Raw genomic sequence first — 19,140 nt, forward strand, 5'->3', positions numbered from 1 at the left:
TGCATATTCATCTGTGATTGATAATTGGCATTATATAGCTTGCACTTTCTATTTCCACATTATTGTAAATTGCTGCTTAGTTCTCATTAGACACTGTAGATAATAAATGAAAGCATCATATATTCAGTGTGATTGGCTTTTTTCCAGACTGAGTTCATCGTGCGTCTTAAACCTTATTTGTGTGGGAAGGTAATTAGGAGTGATTTACTTTGCACAAATGGCTGGATCCCAGGGGGGTGCGGGTACTGTTTATCACTACAGCCTCAAAACATTTGGGTTACTGATCTATAAAGGATTCAACACACACTCACACTCAGGAGACACTGACAGATTCACTCGCTTACAACACACTGACTAATGCATTGAAAGAGGAACTGACACCAACAGGAGAAGGAATAGATTGCTCTCCTTTTGGACTACTCGCAGAGACTGTAAGCATAATAGGTTAGGCAGGGAGTTTTGAGTTAGGTTGCTTTAAAATAAAATGAAAGATTCATCTTGAACTCTTGTGCATTGTTCCCATGGTGGAGGTGCTTTTAGGTGAATTAAATGTATCAATACTATGAGGTGCCAAAAATGTGAGGCAGAGAACATTGTGATGATTTTTCAATAGATGCCCTTTTATTAACTCAAACAGGTTGGATAAAACGCCTCACTACCCCTACCCTGACGAGGATTTCCCTGCCTAAAATAAACTCTAACAAAAGGTTTCTGTCCGTCACAATTGTACATACAACATCTCAACAAGGTAATATATGGCAGTTCAGGCAAAACAAATATGTCAGTTACTTCCACAACTTGATAACAGTCTCTCCTTATAACCTGGATGAATTCCCCTTCCCCAGATTCAATCAGGATTATGTTTAACAGTTCCAAAAGAATAAGGAAATACTGTCTTCTAACAAAGATCCAATGCAGTTCTTTTTGATTCCAAAACTAAACTTTCCATGTGTGACATAAAGAACTCAAAACAACTTCTTCTCATAAACCAAGAACACTTCATTAGTTCATTAGGTTTAGTACAATTTGTCTTTGTCAGAACTATTCTGCAACAGACACTTGCTTTGATATCAATAGATAATTCTGCAGCAGTTCACACAACACTTGCTTTAGCAATGCAAGTTTGTCAGGATGATTCAGTAATACTTCACAAATACATCTTAGTGTTTCTACTACTTCTTTACAGAATTTCACCACCACATTACCTCATTGACTTCCACCTGTTCCACTCACCTGTCAGGCCTACTACTACAAAGTTCTCCGCTCTGCTGTACTATCCTGCGAGAACAGAACAAAAAGTTACAAAGTCCTCTAACCGGGTGTACTCTCCTGCCAGGCCAGAATAAACTACTAACTACAAGTACTTCTGCGGTAAAGGTTAGCTTCCAGCAAATTGTGTGCCACTCTGGTTTCCCCACTTTGCATTAACCAAATGCTGAAAATGGTTCAGTCACACTCCGATACCTTTCTGGCTTTGGAAATGTGGGTTTAATCCAGTTCCTTTTATGAACTTCTTTAAATATGGCCAATAGATGTTACAAACATTTTGATTCTCATTTGCCCCCTCTTTGCTTTGGCACTGGTTGTTCTTTTTAACTTGCCTAGTTCTCTTTTTGGCTTTGACAATATTGGCTTTTGCAATAGTTGTTTGTATTGGTTTCTCAAATTATTGCCCCTGCTTGTTGTACGCCTTTAATCTGAATGAACCACATACATACAATCACACTCTTTTGGTCTCGTGATTATTCTTCCACTTGTTCCTTTTTAAGTCAGCTTGGTTTACAGAATAATGGTCTGTCTGCTTTATGTTATTTTAGTTCGATATTCAAAGGAACATTTCTTTTGGAATTTCACTCTGCTTCTAATGTAAACGCACCTAGACTTGGCAAGCGAGCGGTTACGGTGTGCTCCAGTGTCACAATCTCTTAGTGAACTCACCGGGTCTAGCGTCCACATTCTTTCGTCTCGCTGCCTCCAGGTCCTCTGCTTCTCGCGCCCCAGCGACCTGCTTCCTTTGGTCTCCTGCAGCCTGTGCCAATTGAAAAAGGGGCATTCTCTGTTCCAGAGGCTCTCTGGTGCTCGCCTGCCACCGGATCAAGCCTCACTTCGGGGAAAGCTTTTAAAGTTTCCGCTTTGCGCTATGTAACCTTTGCAATTCCAGCCTCCAGGGGAAAAGTTTTCAACTCCAACGATTCCTGCTGCGCAACCTCTACATTAAAGACTTCTAGAGGAAATTACCCTCTCAGGACAGGCAACTGCTCGACACTCGACAGTGGTCCTGGTGTGTCTGTTCTCCTCCAGATTCTGCTGCAATGTATAGAGTTCACAAATCCACTTTCTACTGTACTCTTCTTTCTCTTGGCCTGCACCCGAGGGGGCCTTTTAAACCTCCCAGTCACTTTGCACTTTTGTTCCTCTGCAGCCGTCTTCTTCATACCAGTATTTTGGGGTTTATGTGACTTGAGCGTCCATAATGTAAAAATCTGCTTTTCCCATGGGAATATTAACAACACGCTGATTTCTTTCTTCAATTATATTCCCCAAAGGAATGTCATAAGGATTTAATGAAAGATTTAGCTTTACATAGGAATAAAGATTTTCAGGGTCTAAATTGGTCATATTTAAAGACTCACCTTTACTATTCCTCTGGGAGTCATGGGAGCTTTCACCTCTATGAATGTCCGTGGTTTTAAAAGGGGTTTCATTTCTACCAGTGCATAAGTGGTTATAAATGTACTCACCCACATTAAGATAGTCAACTTGGGAAGTTAAAAGCCATCTCGGACAGCAAACCATTACATATTTCGGCATCACTGATATTTCTTCCCCAGAGGAAGACAAATACTGCGTTTCATCCCACAAGGTCCTTCTGTTCACCTGGGGCCCTTGTTCTCCCAGGTGATCTCCTCCTAGCTAGTCCCACTCCCAGGATCAGGAAGCGTCTGCCTTTCACTGGCCACCTGGGAGGAGACATTAGGCAAGGTATTTGTGAGGACTCTGCAAGATTTAGTACAATACCTATGGTGAGGAGTGTGTTAATAAAAGTCTGTAGTTCTATAACTGTAGCACTGAAAACTGAGGTGACTACTGTGTCGATTATTTTTCATCATTGCAATTGGATTTAATGGAAGTGTAGCATATTTTTATTTACATTGATTACATTATTTCTGCTTCATGGAGGGAAGATGACCGCTGAGGGGAGAGCTGCGTGATCATAGCGTTCTCGCCCTCCGGGGCCCACGATCATAAATAAATGAAATAGTGCTTTTCCCAGGCGGGGATACTTTGACAAGCATGGCAGTGGGTGGAGGAGAAGCCAGAACTTTGAGAACTTTGTAGCGCCAATCGCTCTGTTTCCAGCTCAGGTACAGGGCTTAGAACACCAATGTGCCACCTCCATGATCAGGGCAGGTCAGGCTTCGACATACGCCCAGAGCTGCCGGCACAGAAGAAGTGCCTTAGCCGAAGCTTTGAAGCCCTGCAGGGTGCATTGTGGGGCTTGGCCGCAGCTGGTCGACCACCGTTGGAGGAGCCCAAGAGGCAGTGGGGGCTGCATGTGATGTTGGCCTGCCCCCGGGTATAGGTGGTGGAGGCCGTAGCTCGTTGGCAGGAGAAGGAGATCCAGAGGGGGGGTGCTTACCCTTTCAGTCAATCGAGCTACAGGGCTGCATGGCAGCGGGGAGCAACGGCAGGAGTCCCGCCGGACGGGTACTACTTAGCGTGGCAAGCCAGGGGGGGCAGGGGCCCTTCTGGGACATTTGGAGGCTGAAAGGAGAGGGCTCTGCTCCCGGGAGAGAGCGAGAACTCACTGCAGCTGGCCGAAGTGGGCAAGGCAAGCAGGACGGAGGAAGAAGTATGGTGAAGAGTGGGAGAGTGGAATCGGGGGCCTGGTTAGTACCCCCAAAGGAAGGAACAGGGGAAGTTCCCCAAATCGGCACAGAGGGCATTTGAGGTGTTCTAGCAGAGTAGACTGTTTGGAATATTGCGGGAAGGCATACCTTAATGGAGAAACCCTGTGCTAGGGGCAGGGTGAGGAGTGCAGGAAGCGACCCAGAGACACACTGGGGGTGGCTCTAACCTCCCTGGCTACTTGAAAGAGCAGCAGGGGAAGAGCAGGGCCCGAGAGTCTCTATCAAGTCTTGGGAGGAGCCCCCCCGACCCCCATCAGACCCAGGGAGGCTTGAACATTTTGCCAGGGACCAGAAAGAGTAACGCCTGGGGGCCCGAGGAAGAGTCTACCTGTAGATCCAACGGTGCGGAGGCGGAGGCGCGCAGCAGGATTTGGCACCCGGCAAAGGGCAGATCCACAGTGTGGTGGTGCAAAGAGCAGCCCGCTGCCTTGGGGAGGCTGTCAAGGGTGGGCCCATGGCGTGTAACGGGGCACCCAGGTATGGAGGAGGGCTCTGGACCTCCCTCCATCAGACCTTGCTGCACACATGTCCAACAACAAGGGGAAGGACTTGCAGGCGGCCCCAAGTCAGCGAAATAAATCAAAGGAGGGCAACCTGCAAAGACTCTTGCACAGGCACAAGGACAGCGATAGCTCGAAGGCGAGGAGAACAGCGGCCCTCGGCACAAGAGGGGCCTGGTGACATGGCAGGGTCCACGAAGGATCAAGTGGTTACCCAGGAGCTCCTCCACCATTGCGTTCAGGACTTTGGGGAGAAGATTTTGGAAATCACTCAATTCCAGCTTGGCCTTATTCATGCAGAACTCTCACAATCCCTGTAGGAAGTGAAAGAGGACATAACGAAACTGGAGGAACGGGTGGATGCTGCAAAGAACGCCATACAAGACGTGAGAGAGGACAACCGAATATTGATGAACTGATAGATCAGCTGGCAATAGTCACGCAGAACCTGGAGATCCAGAGCGAAGACCTAGAAAACTGGTTAAGGTGATCCAATATAAGAATTAAAGGTCTGGCCGAGGCGGTGGCGGACAAGGAAATGCATGCAACGGCGCAACTTATGTTTTCAGACCTGCTGCAGGAGGAGGATTGGACTGAAATAGAGCTGGACCCTTATACACAAAGTGGGGCCAAAGAGAGGAGAGCCTGAGGCCAGACCCAGGGACGTACTGGTATCCTTGCACCAGTACGAGCAGAAGGAGAAAGTGATTGTGGCTGTCAGAAGGGCCATATCCATCAATAAGGACCTGACCCTCTGTCTTGCCATTAATGACTGGCTCTCAGGGGGGATAAGGGTGTCCCGGGGGAACGAAACAGGAGTACCCGCTATCTCCACTTCTGTACGCAATCTACTTAGAACCCTTACTCTCCCTTATCAGGGAAGCGCTGGATGTTACACGGATTAGCTTTGGGGGAGGGGGTAGATGCACAAGGTTATTGCCTTTGTGGATATGTTATTGGCAATCACAGCGTCAGAGACAACATTTCCGGGAATTGAAAGGGAGTTGGAGGACTTTGGCAGGGTGGCGGGCCTGAAGATTAATCCCCATAAATCTGAGCTTATGAATTTGACTTTGGTTGGGGAAAGGGTGACTCTGAAGGAGAAATGCCCTTATGTGTGGGCTGAGAGGCGTGTTCGTTGTCTGGGAGTACAGCTCACAGGGTCGGCGGAGGATCTGTACAGAGACAATTATACACCCCTCTTGGAGAGGGTCACGCAGTTACTGAAGAAATGGGGGCACTTGGTGATATTGTGGCTGAGGGGAAATAAACAATCTCAGGATGATGATGATCCTCCCCAAGATCTGTTACTATTTTCAAACACTCCCTGTGAAGGTTCCAAAACACTTTTTCACTGAGCTTCAGAGATATATGAGCAGGTTTACATGGAACAACAAAAGACCTTGAGTATCCATGAGGCTACTAATGGCACCCCACCCACAAAAGGAGGTATTGGAGCCCTGAATTTTTACGTTTACTATTTGGTAGCCCAGACTAGGGTGATACAGGAATGGTTCAGCGCAGACCGGGACAAGGTATGGAGGAATATAGACGGGGCGGTTGTGGGGAGGCCCCTAGATTAAATACTATGGTGTCCCAAAGCAGACAGGCCCAAGAATATGTATAAAAGCCAGATTACAGCTTTAGTGGGGGAGGAATGGCACTCCCTGGTTAGGGTGGCAGGCCCGACAACCTTCCCATCCCCATTGATGCCAACATTTAGGAACCCACAATTTACTACAGGACGGGAGACGGGAGCCTTTGGAAAGTGGGAAAGGGAGGGTTGTCGGATGTTGTGCAATGGTGGAGGGGAAGGAGGTTAAAACGTACAATGTAAACAAGACTTTAACCTGGGGGCAGGAGAGAGGTTCAGATACTCTCAAATTAAGCATTGGTTAAGGAATCCCCAGATTTTGGGGGCGGCGACTAGGCCTCACCGTCTATGAGAAATATGTAACAAGTAATACTGGGGAGGCTTGTATAGTAGCTGACATGTACAGGATATATTCTACCCCTAGGGAATCAGTGAGATGGCCCTAAATGAAACAAAGGGAGGGCACCCTGGGCAGGAGATAAATGGGGAGCAATGGTATCGCTTGTGGGGACCAAAACACATACGATTAGAACGGTTTAGGGTTTCATACCTTGAGACTTCCCCATTCAGACTTTCACACAGCAAAATCTCAGGTTACTTTACTACAGAATTTGACTAATGATTTTAAATGTAGTCCTAGATTACCTTGCCCTTCAACCACTCTGAACTAAACCCTTGTGTATTACTATCCCTAGATTGCGCTGGTTGTTCCGCCTATCTAGGGTGACGTGATAGTCAAGAGTACTTGCCCTATTGCTAGATTATTATACACACCATGTGATCTGACTCAGATGGTTTTTCTAAAAGGCACAGGACATATTTCTCGTGGCATGTGTCGTCTGCTTTCCAAATTAAGTTATATATTTTTATTGGGCTCCTTTGTCTGGCAGAAATTTCTAAAAAAGTAGAATTCAGTAAAACTCTATCAGTTTCGTGTGATGTTGATGGAGCAACACGAAAACTGTAAGTATGTATTGTCAGAGAAATATAGACAGAGTATATCTGCAAATGTTAAATGCAACCCCAGCTGTTGCACAGAAAGTGCTCTTTTCACTGCGCTTAATCTATGTGTAGTTCATAAAGAATACGATCTATATTCTTCCTAAGAGAGTTGGAAGAACCTTTGGTTACTGCCGACCTTTCGCCATCTCAATGGTCAGTTTTTTTGCGAGGTCGGGTAAAGCCTACCGGTTTCAGTGGTCTGACCTCAATACACCACTTTCTTCAGGGCTATCTACAGCATGTATTGCTATGCTGTTTCTATGTTGTTTCCAAGCAAATGAATGTGTTTCCCATGTAGTGCCCCACCTGCAGAGAAGATATAATGGGGTACGGGGTATGGAGCGAGATATATGATATGATATAATTTAGTGTTACTGCCAATATCTCTATATTGTTTTTACCACATTTATATATATAAAACAGCAGGAGGTACAGGTTGCTTACCCTGCTCATGCAAACTTTCGAGTCCAGTTTCTTTAAGCTGCTGTCAGAGCAGGTCAGGTCTATTCATCTGTAGGATGCCTTATTTACCAGCATTCCGTGATACCAGGAGTTTCAGAAAATCATTGTGAACTCCTAGGTTGCTTGACAAGTAAATACATCTTTGTTCATTCGTAACATCATTATATCCAGTGTTGGTTTTTTGTTGTAGTTGAGGCTCTCTGTTCATTAGAGCACGATTCTCAACTGTCTCGCATATACGTATGTCTACTTCTAGGGCAGTGCATACAGTTAGTGATATATTTCTATGGATGCGTTGGTTTGCATCCCGCAGTTATTCTTAGCACCCCGCGCTCGGGTCTATGTTTGTACAAGAGTTTGTGGGTGCTAAATGACTCTAGGTTAGATAGTGCCTTCTTACCTTGTCTATTTCCACTCGGGGCCCACGGTTTGCGTGTCCTAGATGGAGCGGTCTAGAATTTAGACACAACCGTTCTATCTCGTCGTTTATCTGTTCTCTTGTTGGTCATATCCTATGCGCATGCGCCAGATCGCAGCCACCAGTGTAAGCCGATTTCGGTACTTTCTCTGGGCGCCATCTTTTAGTGACCATCTGACTGTATGATGACCATAAATAGTTACTGAATATCAAACGGCTGTATAGCCATACGTTGTTTGTGCACATCATGTTGTGGCATGTTCTCAGTCTATGTATCTTGTAATGGTGTTCACGTCAGTGATGTATGTTGACAGTGGATGTCTCCCAATATATCATTAGCCTCTCGAATGTAAGACCAATTAAGTGTGTGCATATATTTTTATATATAACATCACGTGATGCCAAGGTGTTTCTATCTACAGGTGTTGCGTGTATGTTCCACGTGCTTTCTTCAGGGGGCCCGAGAGAGGCACTAGGAAGAACCACTGTGTTAGATTTGGAGTGAAAACCTAGGTGTGTTGGGGCATGCTGGTCACTCTTTCCATGATATTACTGGGGTTCTGAGCAGAGTGGTATCACTGTTGAGGAAACCTGCCATATTCTGTTCTATTCACAGGGTTCATGATGTTGCCAGTGTTTGCCAGCTAGTTGGTTCATTTAGCCCTAGAGTGTCTGTTTTAAGATGAAAAATCCAGAGTTGTTCTCTCCTATACAGTAGATTGTGGAGGTTGCCGCCTCTTCTGGGGATCATGATCCTCTCTATGATCGTCCAGGTGAAGTCATTCGGTCCATGCTGTTTGGTTACAAAATGCTCAACCATGGGTGCTGTGGTTCTAATGCAAGATCTGTGTTCCGCCATTCTCATTTTGACGGGTCGTGTGGTCATGTCTACATACTTTCTTTGGCACGGACAGGTTATCAGATAGATCCCGTTGTTGCTATTACAATTGGTGAGGCATTTTTGGTTCCAGGGATAGTGCCATCCTAGGTCGATGGTTACTGATGTTTTGGTTGTGGCACATGCACTGCATCCCCGACACGTGTGAGCCCCGTTGGCGGTGTCTGATTCCACAGGGTGTTGGGCGTCAAGTCCGGTTCTTAGTATGTATGGATGAGGGCGTCCTTGAGGTTCCGTCTTCTTTTCATTGTGAACCTTGGTGTTTCTAAAATGACGTCTCCTACATTGAGGATCGGCCAGAGCTTGATGATTTCTTTTTTCATTTGGTTTGTCAGCGGTGAAAAGCTGAATACTTCTGTAATCGTCTCATTTGTATCGTTCAGTTTGCAATGATTCTCTAAAGTGGTATCTCGCGGGATGTTCTTCGCTCTTTTGCGTGCTTGCTTAATTAGACGTTTGGGGTAACCCCGGTTGAGTAGCTTGGCTGCCAAATGGGTTGATTGCCTCTCATAGTCCCCAAGAGTAGAGCAGTTTCTCCTATATCTCAAGAACTGTCCGAACAGCAGATTATTCCTGAGACTAGCCAGATGGTAGCTATCAAAGGTTAGGAGTGAATTCCTATCCATTGGTTTGGTAAATACGGTGCTCGCAATCTCTCCATTCCGTATTTCCAAGTTTAAATCCAGGAAGTTGATTGAGGTGCGACTGTGTGTTTCTGTGAAGGTTAGGAACCTATTCTGTTTGTTCGGCCACAGCATAAACGATGCCAGATCTTTGAAGTTATTAGTCAAATTCTGTAGTAAAGTAACCTGAGATTTTGTTGTGTGACAGTCTGAATGAGGAAGTCTCAAGGTATGAAACCCTAAACAGTCCAAATCGTATGGGTGTTTTGGTCCTTCTAACAGCCAAAGGCTGCGGACTGTGGCTCAAAATTATATGAACAATCACTTCCAGTGAGAAATCACATGTACACGTGTTTACAAACAGGGATTAATGCATCAATAGAAATATTCAAGAAGGTAATAAACCAATTTTGAAGCAACACTGTAAGAAACCAGACCATGACGGAAGCTAGGTGTCTAGCTTTTGCGGAGGAACTAGTGGAGGACATATTGTCCATGCCATCAATCCTAGGGGCTGACAACATCCCAGCCACAGGAACCAACATCGATGAGGTTCTGAAAAGCAACTGATCAGAACAGAACTCCATGCAGCCATAATGACAGAGTATCTACGGGCCCATGCAGCACCAATGGGGCTCTTCATACACATAGAACCACAGATCTTCCTGGAGCAGGTCCAATTTAGGAAAGATTGGAGCTACATCTCCAACAAATGTACAAGAGATTGGTTGGTGCTAATCATCAGCATGGCAAAGGTGGTGTCCGAAAAAATGATGGAAGAGATAGTAGAGAAACAAGAACCCCTCAAATCATCCAATGTTCTGGCAAAATACAAGAAAAGCGTGGAATAAATCAACAATTTATTGCACTATGCAAGTTTTCATCCGAAACCAATGATGGCAAGTTTACCGTATAGTCTGATTTTACGTCTCAAAAGAATAATTACAGACTCTGATGATTTCTAAGGGGAATGTGAAGTATTGACCAATAAATTCACCTCCAGAGGATACCCTAAAGTAATCTTAGAGCAAGCACAAATCAGGGCTCTCCCCATCACAAGGGAACAAATCCTCACTCCGAAACCCAAGAAGGAGACAGCTTCGATTTTACACGTTTCAAAGTACTCAAGACAAAGTTTTCACATTAAAAGAATTTTACAGAAACATTGGTCTATTTTACACCATGACCCGATGCTTCTTAACTGTTTCCACGACCACCCATGATGGTGTACAAAAGAGGTGTTAACCTCAGAGACAGGGAAGTCAAAGCAGAAAGGGGACCCAAACAGACACAATTGACATTTTCAATAAAAAAAATGGAACATTCCCGCGTTTGACATGTAGTCATTGTAACAATGTGGCACAGGGCGAACATATCTTACACCCACAGGCGGGGAGGAAAATTAAACTTAAAGATTTTGCCATGTGTAGAACTACAGGGCTTGTCTACAGCATTAAGTGTCCATGTGGCCTCATGTACATTGGTAAACAGCGAGGGCGGCCCGTGAAAGATGGACAGAGCACAAATCGAACGTTTGGTGCAAAAATGAAAAATCCCCTGTAGCAAGACACTTTACCAAGGAGAGACATAATGTAGCCCAGTTAAAACTCAACATACTGGAAGTAGTCAAAAAACCTCATAGAGGAGGTGACTATGCAAGGATTTTGGCACAAAGAGAGATGTTCTGGATTGATCTCCTGGACAATCTTTCCCCCAGAGGTCTTAATGAGGAGTTTTCCCTCAACTGTTTTATTTAGGCATATACAAGTAGGGCCTCAACATCTTTGTTTACTTTTAGAAATTGCTCGGATTGATTTAAATTGGAACTGGTGTATATAATGGTGGATTCTGTTTTGTTTTCTTGTGTGATGACTGATTTTTGATCTTCAGTCAAGCTAAACCATTGGTTGAAATATAGGTATTGAAATGGTTGGTGGATTAGGTATTCTTTTACATCTGTGGACTCTGGAGTCTTGTTTTCCTTGTCTATAAATTGCTGTGCATCATAACCTATTTCTTATTTTTTTCTTTCTTTTTTCTTGCTCACTTTCCCCACCTTGAGCGGCATCCATTTCTGCACTTTTCCACAATTTGAATCATCTTTTTAGAAGGATTTGAGAGGTACTTTTCAGTGAACTTGCAGAAACACTTCCGCGTCACATGACATTGTGACGTGACACTGTCATGTGACTTTGTAACTCAGCTACAAGCACGATAGATATACTAATGAGCATACTGTATCTAGATTCAGTGTTTATATCTTTATAATTATCATCACCATCACTTTAGTCCTATTAGGGCCTCGGAGGGCCACGTTTTGGGCGTTCAGAGTCGAGTGACGTGGTCACATGACGAGTTGTCCCGCTAGGAAGTTTCCGGATCACATGACTTTGTCATGTGACCAACCTCTTCCTGGTTTTGTTAAAACCGGTAAAGAGTACTCATTCAGTACGGGGATACCATGCGAGTGGTGTACGTAATACTAAAACTCCGGGATTTCGCCTGAATAGAAGATTGTTTCTTTTATTGTAAGTACTATGATGGTTACTGCATTTAGAGGCATCTGGAACTTTATCGAACATTGGGCCATTGCGGTTCACTAAATTGAAATGGGCATCTTTTTCGCGTTTACCCCTTCTTGAATCTAACAGCACGTGATTTCGAATCTGCAAGTGGCTGGACGCTTCACTTGAAAACTGGAGTCATTTATCCATGGCGAGCTGAATAGTTTGTTGATGCCTTTGGAGTTGCTGCATGTACAACAGACCGCATTATACGCCACTGAGGTAAAGGTTGTCCTTAGTGAGACAATGTTGTGCGCATTTAGATTGATACTGGCATCAGTACTAATTGTGGGTTTTACGTTTCTTTAGGATTTTTATTATCCTTAAGATACTCCAACTAGATCTACACCGTGGGTGGTACAACCCGGTTGGTTTTCCCACTGTGGTTCCATTTGGAATTATTCACCATCTTCCAAACCTTTGGGTAAGCACTTGGTCCTTTATTTGACATTGATTTATTTTTTAGTCGACTATTATTACTCAACGTTTAATTTCTAGCTGGCTAGTATGACCTCCTGTCTAAATTAGGTATCCTTGATAGATTCCCCTTAGATTTGACCAGCAGTAGATACTTTTGACCTGCATAATACTCGTTCATTGTGGAAGACTACACAAAAAGATACAGTAGAGGTAATTTTCTATACTATTTTTCTTTTAGTTTTCTTCTTTTGGAGTCACACCGGTGTTAGAATTATGGTTCACCAACCACTAAGAAAAACATATAGGGAATGAGCTATTTCTCTTTTGCACTAGGTTGGAAGTGATTATTGTTAACGCTTTGTTTAATGTATTTGAGTGTTTATCATATGAAAAGGTGATTAATAATTGTATGTATAGATGTAATTGCAGATTTCTTTTGCTCCTGAAGAAGGGGAGTTTCCCCAAAACGTGTAGAGTTGGAAATCACATCTCAGCATAAGAACATATCGTTTGGTTTTTTCCTTTGCTTTTTATGATGGCCATATGTGCAATTTACCATTGTTTGTACAAATTCAATTGTTAAATCAAATCTATATATACTTTTACTTCTTGTTTATTACCCTTAATTATATATTTTTGAAAATTTAAGTATTGTACTGACTGATTTATTTCAGCTTTAATGGTGTGCAGGGGACGGCAGTGTCTTTAAATTTAGACACTTTTCTTAGTTCGTGTTTTACACAGGCTCCAGTGTCAGGGCTTGTATTCTTCCCCAGCACCCGGAATCTTTAAAAATGTTTATGTAACTACTTTACACAGGGACAGATAATTAGGTGTGCACCTATTGACAACCATTTTTTCTTAGGTTCCTAACCTTCACAGAAACACACAGTCGCACCTTAATCAACTTCCTGGATTTAAACTTGGAAATACGGAACGGAGAGATTGCGAGCACCGTATTTAACAAACCAACGGATAGGAATTCACGCCTAACCTTTGATAGCTACCATCCGGCTAGTCTCAGGAATAATCTGTCGTTCGGACAGTTCCTGAGATATAGGAGAAACTGCTCGACTCTTGGGGGCTATGAGAGGCAATCAACCCATTTGGCAGCCAAGCTACTCAACCGAGGTTACCCCAAACGTCTAATTAAGCAAGGACGCAAAAGCGCGAAGAACATCCCGCGAGATACCACTTTAGAGAATCATGGCAAACTGAACGATCCGAATGAGACGATTGCAGCGGTATTCAGCTTTTCACCGCTGCAAACCAAATCAAAAAAGAAATCATCAAGCTCTGGCCGATCCTCAATGTAGGAGACGTAATTTTGGAAACACCAAGGTTTGCAATGAAAAGAAGACGGAACCTCAAGGACGACCTCATCCATACATACAAACAACCGGACTTGACGCCCAACACCCTGTGGAATCAGACACTGCCAACGAGGCACACACTGTGTGGGAGATGCAGTGAATGTGCCACAACCAAAAGATCAGTAACCATCGACCTAGAATGGGACTATCCCTGGAATGAAAAATGCCTCACCAATTGCAATAGCAACAACGTGATCTATCTGATTACCTGTCCGTGCCAAAAAAATTATGTAGGCATGACCACACGACCCGTGAAGATGAGAATGGTGGAACACAGATCTTGCATTAGGACCACATCACCCATGGTTGAGCATTTTGTAACCAAACAGCATGGACCGAATGACTTCACCTGGACGATCATAAAGAGGATTGTGATCCCCAGAAGAGGCGGTAACCTCCACAATCTACTGTATAGGAGAGAACAACTCTGGATTTTTTGTCTTAAAACAGACACTCTAGGGCTAAACGAACCAACTAGCTGGCAAACACTGGCAACATTATAAAACCTATGAATAGAACAGAATATGCCAGGTTTCCTCAACAGTGATACCACTCTGCTCAGAACCTCAGTAATATCATGGAAAGAGTGACCAGCATGCCCCAACACACCTAGGTTTTCACGCCAGATCCAACACAGTGGTTCTTCCTCGTGCCCCTCTCGGACCCCCTGAAGACAGCACGTAGAACATCCAGGCAACACCTGTAGATAGAAACACATTGGGATCACCTGATCTTATATATAAAAATATATGCACACAATTGATTGGTCTTACATTCAAGAGGCTAATGATAAATTGTGAGACATCCACTGTCAAGATACATCAGTGACGTGAACACCATTACAAGATACATAGACTGAGAACATGCCACAACATGATGTGCACAAACAACGTACGGCTATACAGCCGCTCAATATTGAGTAACTATCTATGGTCATCGTACAGTCTGAGGGTCACTAAAAGATGGCGCCCAGAGAAAGTACCGAAATCGGCTTACACTGGTAGCCGCGATCCGGCGCATGCGCATAGGATATGACCAACGAGGGAACAGATAAACATTGAGATAGAATGGTTGCGTCTGAATTCCAGACCGCTCAGTCTAGGACACGCAAACCGTGGGCCCGAGTGGAAATAGACAAGGTAAGAAGGCAATATCTAACCTAGAGTCATTTAGCACCCGCACACTCTTGTACAAACGTAGACCCGAGCACGGGGTGCTAAGAATAACTGCGGGATGCAAACCAACGCATCCATAGAAATATATCACTAACTGTATGCACTGCCCTAGAAGTAGACATACGTATATGCGAGACAGTTGAGAATCGTGCTCTAATGAACAGAGATCCTCAACTACAACAAAAAACCAACACTGGATATAATGATGTTACGAATGAACAAAGATGTATTTACTTGTCAAACAACCTAGGAGTTCACAATGATTTTCTGAAACTCCTTAGGTATCAAGCAATGCTGATAAATAAGGCATCCTACAGATGAATAGACGTGACCTGCTCTGACAGCAGCTTAAAGAAATTGGACTCGAAATTTTGCATGAGCAGGGTAAGCAACCTGTACCTCCTGCTGTTTTATATACATAAATGTGGTAAAAACAATAGAGAGATATTGGCAGTAAAAAGAATATCTTTGACAGCCTTTGATAAAGAAGTAATTCCTTGGCGACTGCTTTTTCTCTTAGTAGAAAAAATAGGTTTTAGTAGTTATGTTGGGTTATCTGCATGAGAATTTCCCAATACTGTGTGGCTGCTGCACAGATGTAACATTGAAAAAAGAAAAGAAATGTGGGAAAATAGACTCAAATGCGCTAGCCCCTTAAATAAATGTATACAGGCGAGTCTTTACAGTCTTTTAAATTTTATTAGTGTTTTTTCACACTAATAATTTTTATTTTTCATTAAAGGTTTCAAAAAAACATTCCAGATAAAGAGACATTTCTGTTGGATGTCACTTTTTTAATTTGTTTTTGCTTCACACCAATATATTCTGATTCAAATGTTTCTCTCTCTCGACACGTGTTTCCCCATTGTCACTCTCAATGGTTCTTCCGGAGAGGAAGTGTTTGTACTAAAAAGAAAAAGCCAAATTCTCATTTTGAGTAATGCCTTAAAGTTTTTTCAAAAAAAGTAAATATAATATTTGCTACAATGACTCACCCTTCTAATTTTCTTATTGTTAGCATGTATCCTGCTTGTTTTTCCAAATTTTATATACTCGAGTCTCGCTAATATTCATCAGGATATTTATCCTAATTTTTAAAAAAAATCAAGGCGTAGAAACAAGAGCACAAAGACAAGGGAGGAGAAGATGAACCTTATCATAAATCTATCGAAATATGAAATTACACCAGCACTTACCACAGCTTTAAGCAAAGGACTTTCGTTTAGTCCGACATACAAAGGAGATTATTTCCAGCAACAACTTGATTTGTACAAATTTTGCAGAAAATTAAAGTTGAAAAAACACTTTGAAGAAACAACTTTTAAAAAATCTTTTCATCAAAATAGTATGCCATCTAAACTCACAGTCAAAATGGTCGAAGATACAGTGGATTTACTGAACATTGAAGAAGAAGAATACTATACCCAAGAAACTTTTCTGGAGGAACAAGGTATTCAAACAGATTTAATGGAAGAAACCAGCTTAAAATCAAAATCAACATTTATGCCAACTCTATCTTCAGAAAATGTCATTGATGTATTTCATAAAACAGTCAGCAACAGTTTACGGAAAGACTATTTAAACAAAAAACACATCAAGACAAGTTATAATCTAACAAAAGAAGAAAAACAGGCAATAAAAGAATTATCTAAAGACAAATCAATAATAATTAAAGCTGCAGATAAAGGAGACAAAATTGTCCTCTTTAATAGAATTGACTATATAAGAGAAGGATTAAAACAACTGAATGTGAAAGAATGTTATGAGAAGATGAACAACAACCCTATCCCCAATTTGGAAATCTTGTGGAATGCAAAGATAAAAGCCTGGCATGAACTTAGCCTTCTAGGTGATAAGGAATCTCAAAGCTTAATCAGCAAAAATTCCATTATGGCAACAATATATTTTCTACCAAAAATCCACAAAAGCTATAAAGACTTTCCACCACTTCGACCTATCATAAATGGCATTGGCTCAATAACAGAAAGAACCTCACAATACATCGACACCCACCTACAACCATTGGTAGCAAATTTAGCCTCATACGTTAAAGATTCAAAACATATCATTCAGCAACTAAACTCAATACCATGGGAATTAAACTACTACTTTGTTACATTGGATGTAGTTCAATTATACACAAGTATACAACATCAAAAAGGTTTGGAAAGCACAATGTTTTTTCTCAAAACTCGATCTGTTTCATTTCTTGAACAAAACAAAATGATAATTGAAATGTTACATTTTTGTTTGCACAATAACATATTCATCTTCAATAACAACATCTATAAACAACTTCATGAACCGCTATGGGGTCAAAATTTGGCCCTTCCTATGCAAATCTTTTTATGGGTCTTTTTGAACTACAGCATGCTTGGAAACATCCATTCTTTGAACAAAATATCAGATTTTGGGGACGATTCATAGACGATATTTTAATAATCTGGGAAGGTAACTTACAAGATCTGGACACATATGTTAATCATCTTAATAATAATTCTTTCAACCTGTCATTTACCAAATCAGCCAGTGCCACAAATATAGAATATTTGGATCTTGAACTTTTTGTTGAAAATTCACAAATACAAACTAAATTATTCACAAAATCTACAGCCGGAAACCGTCTTCTTCATGCAACATCCTATCATCCTAAACATACTATTCACAGTATTCCATATGGAGAAATACTAAGAATAAAAAGAAATTGTAGCACTATTTCAACCTTTCAAGACAATCTTCATCGAATCAATCAAAAATTTTTACAGAGAGGGTATGGAATGAAAACTATCAAAAAAGCAATTACTAAAGCGGAATTGGTATCAAGAGATTCTCTATTGGAAGACAAGCCAAAATCAGTAAAGATAAGTCCCAAAACTCCATTCGTCACCACATTCAGCACAAAAACTTGCAGGATCAAACACATACTCAGAAAGCATTGGAACATTCTTTTGACAGATTCAAGTCTACAAAAACATCTGGATAATCATCCTAACATTTGCTTTAGAAAAGCACCAACAATCAAGAATATGATTAGCCCAAGCTTCATGGGTCCACTATCCGATGAAAGGAAAATCTTTTTTCATATGGCAAACAATGGTACCTTCAAATGTGGGCACTGTAAATTATGCCCGTTCATAAAACAAGGAACTAAAGTAATCACACTACCAAATGGTGAAATAAACCATATTAATCAAATGATTAATTGCAACTCAACTTTTGTCATTTATGGAATGGAATGTATTTGCAAGAAGTTATATATTGGGAGTACTGTCAGAAAATTGAAAATAAGGATATTTGAACATATTAGAGCTATCAGAAATAAAGATTTGAGATCTCCCATCTCAGTACATGTTATTATGAACCATCCTGACTTTGATATCTCCAAATTGAGAATTTTTGGTCTAGAGAAAGTAATGTTATCTCCAAGAGGAGGAAATAAGGAAGACCTACTAAGAAAAAAGGAATGCAGATGGATTTGCAAAATGGACACGTATTACAGGTCTGAACTGTGACACGGAAATGTATAATTGGCTTTAGATTAACTATATCGTTTATGCTGTACTTCTAATTTGGTTCGTTTAACAAAAACTTTTTTTTTTTCTCTCTGCTATTTGACTTAAACTCCAAATTATAAAGCTAGAATGGAGTTATTATATTACAATCTATCCCAAAATGGCCGCCGTTTCGGAAATATGTGCGTGATGACGTCATAGCGTCATGCAAAATCATGAGGGTGCGGCGAGAAGACGTCGTCACGGCACAAGCACGGCAGTACATCCTAAAAAATGGCCCTCAAAAATGGTCTTTGGAAATAAATATGCAATGATGTCTCTGCACACGTTTAAAAAAATTAAAAAAAGAGTAGCGTGTTGCTAAGAAATTACAATAATAGGCGCTCTTATTTAACAAACTTTTCTCTGTTATTTGACTTAAAATTCCTTACTATAAAGTTAGAATGGAGTAGTTGGACTTATTTTAACTCATCCCAAAATGGCCGCCGGGTCGTAAATATGTGCGTGATGACGTCATCGCGTCACGTAAAATCACGTGGGCGCGGCGTAATGACGTCATCAAGGCACGATCGCGGCATAAATAGCTGGAATCAGCCAAAGTTAGACATCCTTACACTTGGATGCTTATCACGGCATAGGATCAAAAATATAAAAGAAAACAAGGTAAGCGAATGAGAAGCCTGTACTC

At 42.0% G+C, this 19,140-nt stretch overlaps 1 protein-coding gene across 4 annotated transcripts in view; it reads right to left on the bottom strand.

The window, feature by feature from the left end:
* The window catches only part of TBC1D17 (TBC1 domain family member 17), a 743,081-nt gene that overhangs the window by 671,616 nt on the left and 52,325 nt on the right, over positions 1 to 19,140 (bottom strand). Inside the window, exon 2 of one of the 4 annotated variants that reach the window (XM_069605253.1) lies at positions 14,375 to 14,465. The exons of 2 other annotated variants lie outside the window; for them this stretch is intronic. Coding sequence is in view for 1 of the 2 variants with exons in the window: in XM_069605251.1 (XP_069461352.1) it covers positions 2,742 to 2,747 (6 nt within the window). In the remaining variant the exon portion in view is untranslated. Of the gene's footprint in view, positions 1 to 2,741; positions 2,856 to 14,374; positions 14,466 to 19,140 lie in introns of those variants that run through there. One more of the 4 variants, XM_069605251.1, reaches the window with a different exon arrangement.

This window comes from Ambystoma mexicanum, chromosome 1p (genome assembly GCF_040938575.1).
Source record: "Ambystoma mexicanum isolate Mex_15411 chromosome 1p, UKY_AmexF1_1, whole genome shotgun sequence".
NCBI classification, from domain to species: Eukaryota; Metazoa; Chordata; class Amphibia; order Caudata; family Ambystomatidae; genus Ambystoma; species Ambystoma mexicanum.